The 5,464-nt window shown below is 50.7% G+C and overlaps 1 protein-coding gene across 1 annotated transcript in view; it reads left to right on the top strand.

Moving 5' to 3' along the window:
- Window positions 1-5,464, top strand: part of CBARP (calcium channel, voltage-dependent, beta subunit associated regulatory protein) — a 26,930-nt gene that overhangs the window by 18,101 nt on the left and 3,365 nt on the right. Inside the window, exon 8 of the mRNA XM_015407637.1 lies at window positions 2,527-2,710. Coding sequence (XP_015263123.1) covers window positions 2,527-2,710 — 184 coding nt within the window. The remainder of the gene's footprint in view (window positions 1-2,526; window positions 2,711-5,464) is intronic.

Raw genomic sequence — 5,464 nt, 5'->3', positions numbered from 1 at the left:
TCATAGAAAAATATATTGACGGTGATCTCCGGAATGTCTTGCCGTTTCGAAGGAAGATCTTCTTCTGAACAAAGATGTAGGACAAAAAATGTCTCTCAGAGGTTCATATCCTCTGGTGATGTCTCACAATTATCAAGGAAGATTTTCAATGTTCATAACAGCTGTAACGTGTAGTAGAACCTGCCATGGGCTAAGAAGCATTACAATCATCTTAGCCCATGGCAGGTTCTACTACACATTACAGCCTTTATGAACATTGAAAATCTTCCTTGATAATTGTGAGACGTCACCAGAGGATATGAACCTCTGAGACACATTTTTTGTCCTACATCTTTGGTCAGAAGATCTTCCTTCGAAACGGCAAGACATTCCGGAGATCACCGTCAATATATTTTTCTATGATTATGTATATTATTTTTGTTCACTTTTCTGATTCTTTAAAGACACATATTAAGCGTCATTTTTTCACAATTTCTCCTGAGTGCTGACCAGCACTCATCCCTCAGTTCTCTTTTTGCCGCCGGTTTGAGAGAGGACTCAATAGCAGCTTACTCTAACTTGGACATCCTGTCAGACATTAACTTCTGAGGTAAAATCCTCTCAGTATTGTTTCGAATGGCTCTCTTTAAAAAGCGCTCCCAATGTGGGGCAAAAATGGCTCACTCTGATGACCATTCGGCTTGTCTCCTCTGCCTCGGTGAGGGACATAAAACTACCACCTGTGAGGCCTGTCATCGATTAACGCCAAAAACGAGAGAGGGCAGGGCAGCGCGGCTTAAGGCCGCTCTATGGGACAGGGCGTTACGAGCCTTTCTAGGCCTTATGGGACAGGGTGGCAGGCCAGAGCGGGAAGGACCACTTGTGGGTCTCAGAGACGGGAGGAAAGACTGAGCAGCTTCGGAAAACCCCTCTTCTTGTTAAAGGGGATAGATCAAGATGGGTGGCCACGTTGGTCTGTCTGTAGCAGCAGAAAAGAGCAAGAGTCCAGGAGCACCTTCGAGACTAACCACATTTGTGGCAGGGGAGGAGCTTTCGTGAGTCATGGCTCACTTCTTCAGATACTAGTCTGTCTGTAGCAGGAGAAAAGAGCTAGAGTCCAGGAGCACCTTCAAGACTAACCACATTTTTGGCAGGGGAAGAGCTTTTGTGAGTAGAAATGGGCAAGAGGCCAGTAGCACCTTAAAAGACTAACAAAATTTGTGGCAGGGTAGGAGCTTTCATGAGTCACTGTTGTTCAGATACTAGAAGAAGAAGAGGAGATTGGATTTATACCCCACCCTTCACTACCCAAAGGAGTCTCAGAGCGGCTTACAATCCCCTTTCCCCTCTCAGGTGGGGCTGAGAGAGCTCTGACAGAAACTGCTCTTTTTCAAGAACAGCTCTGACAGAACTGTGGCTTGCCCAAGGTCACACCAGCAGCTGCAAGTGGAGGAGTGGGGAATCAAACCCGGTTCTCTCAGATTAGAGTCCGCGCACTTAATCACTACTGGAGCTGCAGTGGCTCAAGTGGTTAAGACGCTGAACTGCAGGCTGTGGAAGGTAAGTAGTTCAGCAGTTCGAGACCCGGGTGCCGCATGATGGAGTGAGCTCCCATCTCTAGTTCCAGCTCCTGCCAACCTAGCAGTTTGAAAGCAAGAAATTGCAAGTAGATAAATAGGTACCACTTTGGTGGGAAGGTAACAGCGTTCCGTGCGCCTTGGTGTTTAGTCATGCCGGCCACATGACCACGGAAACGTCTTCGGACAGCACTGGCTCTTTGGCTTGGAAACGGAGATGAGCACCGCAACCCTAGAGTCGGATTCGACCGGCTTTCAAGCAAGGGAACCTTTACTTAACCACGACACCAAACTGGCTCTGTCTGTTGCAGGAGAAAAGAGCAAGAGCCCAGGAGCACCTTAAAGACAGACAAAATTTGTGGCCGGGGAGGAGCTTTCGTGAGTAGAAATGGGCAAGAGTCCAGTAGCACTTTACAAGTGAGCAGAGACTCATGAACGCTCCTCCCCTGCCACAAACTGTTCGTCTGGAAGGTGCTCCTGGACTCTCACTGTCTCCTACTTGTCCTCTTGGGCAGGGCTATTTTTGGGCAGGAACGCACAGGAACGGAGTTCCGGCTGGCTCCCGAGTTGGCCACGCCCAGCAGGAACTCATTAGGATAATAGGCCACACCCAACAGCAGAAACTCATTAGGATTGGCTACATTAGGGGTGTGTGGCCTAACATGCAAAGGAGTTCCTGCTACAAAAAAGGCCCTGGGTTTTGACAACAAACAAGGTAAACAGAATAACAAGCAAAAGGTGGGTGTGGCTGGATGACCACACTTCTGGTAACATGGGGGTGCGTCCTAATGTGCTAATGAACTGTGCCGGCAGGGGCGTGGCCTAATATGCTAATGAGTTTCTGGTGTTGGGTGTGGCCTATTATGCTAATGAGTTCCTGCTGGGCTTTTTCTACAAAAAGAGCCCTGGTCAATGGGATTTGGGAGCAGGCGCCGTGAAAGATCTCTCCTCTTTGCTGCCCCTGGGCTAGGCTCCCCCAGACGCCACCAGTTCCAACGGCAGAGGGCAGCCAGCGAAAGCATGGATCAGGAAGACCGGGACCCCCACCAGACGGACATCATCCAGTACATCGCCCGGACCGATGACGTGGCATTTCGACCTGTGGCCGGGCCATTCTTGCCGGCCCCAGCCAGCCCCACCCTCTCTCTCGGCAGGTATTTTTCTGTAGATAAGGGGGAACGGGCCGGCCGGATTTGGGAGGCGGGGAGTGGACCCCGAAGGGCCCACTGGCACCTCTGTTGTTGCGAATGAGCTCCTGCACCTCTTTTTCTACGAAATGACCCCTGCTCCGGGGCGGTTTGGCCAAGGATCCTGGAGGTTTTTGGCCATCTCCTGGGCATGGAGTAAGGGTCACTGGGGGTGTGGAGGGGGGGAGGTATTTGTGAATTTCCTGCATTGTGCAGGGGGGTGGACTAGGTGACCCTGGACGTCTGTTCCAACGCTATGATTCTACTTTGGTGGGAACACGAACTCTGTCCTGGATTCAAGTCCTGTAGCTCATTGGAGACTGGCAAGGTGTTTTTTTGGGGGGGGCGGGGGCGGGGAAAAGCTTTCGAGAGTCAGCGCTCCCTTTGTCAGGTATCTTTCTCAGGGATCTGACGCAAGGGAGCTTTTGACTCTTGAAAGCTCATCTCTCCCCCCCCCTCCGAATCCTGAGGGCCTCCCAGGTGCTGCTGGATTTGACTCTGTTGAGCCGTGAACCGCCACACCTGCCCTCTGAAACCGCCCTCTCCTGCTGATCTTGGGATCATTCCTGGCCCTGATCCGGGAGAGGGGAGGATGAAAGGAATGGCGGCACTTTTGGGATCCCTGGATGCTCTTTAGCACCCCCTAAGCATGCGCAGAGTGCTTTTGTCCTGGGCTGGTTCTCTGCCCAAGCTGGAGCAGCGCAGAGGGAGCCGGTGGGCTAGAGTTGCCAGCTCAGGTGCCTGGGGAGCGCGGAATTTGGGGAGGGGAGGGGGGCTCAGTGGGGTGGAGAGGCCCCCGAGTCCAGTCTCCCGAGCATCTGTCTTCTCCAGGGGAATGGGTGTCTGCCAATGCTCACTCTAAGATGTGGAGTCGAGAGCAAACGTTCTTTGTGAGCTGCTGGCATTAACGTTGTGAGTGAGCGATTTGGCTCCTGCATAGATTAGTTTGCTCTGGAGCCGTCCTTCCTGAGCTAAGAAAAAAATGTGTGAGCCAGAGGCTAAAAAACTGTGAGCTAGCTCACACTAACTCAGCTTAGAGGGAACACTGGTCTCTGCAGTCACTCCGGAGATCTGTTTTCCTTCTGGGAGAACTCCAGGCCCCACCTGGAGGTTGGTAACCCTACCTTGGGCACACAGGAGGCTGACAGGCGTAGCTGATGCCCATCCTGCGTCCACACTGCTGCTGGTAGAGGCACTGGTGGTACTTCTGGGGCTCATTTTGTGGCCAACTAGCACCTGTGCAGGAGGGGGTGATGTATTTAGAAGAAAAGAAGAGATTGGATTTATACCCTGCCCTGCCCTTCACTTGGAGTCTCAGAGCGGCTGACAATCTCCTTTCCCTCCCCCTCCCCACAACAGACACCCTGTGAGGTGGGTGGGGCGGAGAGAGCTCTCTCAAGGACTGCTCCTGAGAAAACAGCTCTGAGAGAACTTATGACTGTCCCAAGGTCACACCAGCAGCCGCATATGAAGTAGTGGGGCATCGAACCCGGTTCTCCCCGATTAGAATCTCAGCCACTACACCAAACTTGGCTTTCTGTTAACCTGTCGTTGCCTCTTGGAGCTGAGTGGGTGGCAGCTCCCTTTGAGCCAATCCGCTCATGCAACTCGTACGGGGGAGGGGGGGAGTTGGCTTGTTTCTATGGGGAGAGGAGTTGAGGGGTGACAAAACACGTTACCCTGGTTCTACATTCCCCCATGCCTCCTAAGCCACAACGGCCTAGCCTTCCAGCTTCTGGGACTTGAACCTTTGCACTGTGGGAACGTGTGTGCCTCTTCTCCCGCCTCCCCCAAATGACCACTTCCCGGGACAGTGCTGAGCACCAAAGAATCCACTTTCGAGGGTGTGGAAAGCTGACCCAGTTGTTCTGCGGGCAGGCAGGGGGGAGTGTAAGAAGCTCCTTGCAAGCAGCCAGCCCCTGCTTCCTTGCTGGGCATCTACGTTTGTGGAGGAAATGCACGACAATGCCAGGGGGTGGATAAAAGGACAATGAAAAAGACATCTCCCCATAACCAGGCAGGGAATTGTGCCCTGGAAGCCGGAGGGTAACAAAGCTATCCTGGTGATCTGTAGTTTCCAGGGGTCGTTTCGTAGAAAAAGAGGTGCAGGGGCTCATTAGCATATGTGACGTCCTCCTTATTCTGGAGGACTGGTTTCACTTTAAAAGTTCTCTTTTTATTCTGTTTATCTGGGTATAGACGGCTGCCACCAGGAAATTTTAAGGATTTCCAGACCTTTATACTTTACTGTTGCTCTTACTATTTTGGTAGACCGAGTTCAAGGCTTACGAGGAACTATATGGTCCTGAGGAAGTATTTCTTTCAGAGCTGGTATAGTTGAATAAAAGAGGATTTATTGAAATAATTCATAAATAAAAGGGTAGAACAATGTAACTAGTAATGTGTAAATAATGAACAATTGCTTGGTGTATCACACACAATCTGCTCCCTTACTGACAGGGATCTTTTCATGTAACTTTGTATCACTTGTTTATCTTCATGCCATATAGGTTCACTGTCTCTTTCCAGTCTGTTATAACACCCAGACTTTACTATAACATTTCTTCACCTAAACTTTACGTTTTCATAGACTCAGCCCTCAGAGCTCTTATCCTTTCTCTCAGAACAACCTCAGTTGTTCTTAACTGCTTCAACACAGAACTAACTTATTCCACACAGGACTGCTTCTAACTTCGCTCACACACAGAACTAACTGAACTT

Source organism: Gekko japonicus, unplaced genomic scaffold, assembly GCF_001447785.1.
Source record: "Gekko japonicus isolate JY-2015 unplaced genomic scaffold, Gekko_japonicus_V1.1 scaffold1442, whole genome shotgun sequence".
Lineage (NCBI taxonomy): Eukaryota > Metazoa > Chordata > Lepidosauria > Squamata > Gekkonidae > Gekko > Gekko japonicus.
Note: the sequence above shows the minus strand (reverse complement) of the source record. Positions and strands in the feature narration are given on the sequence as shown.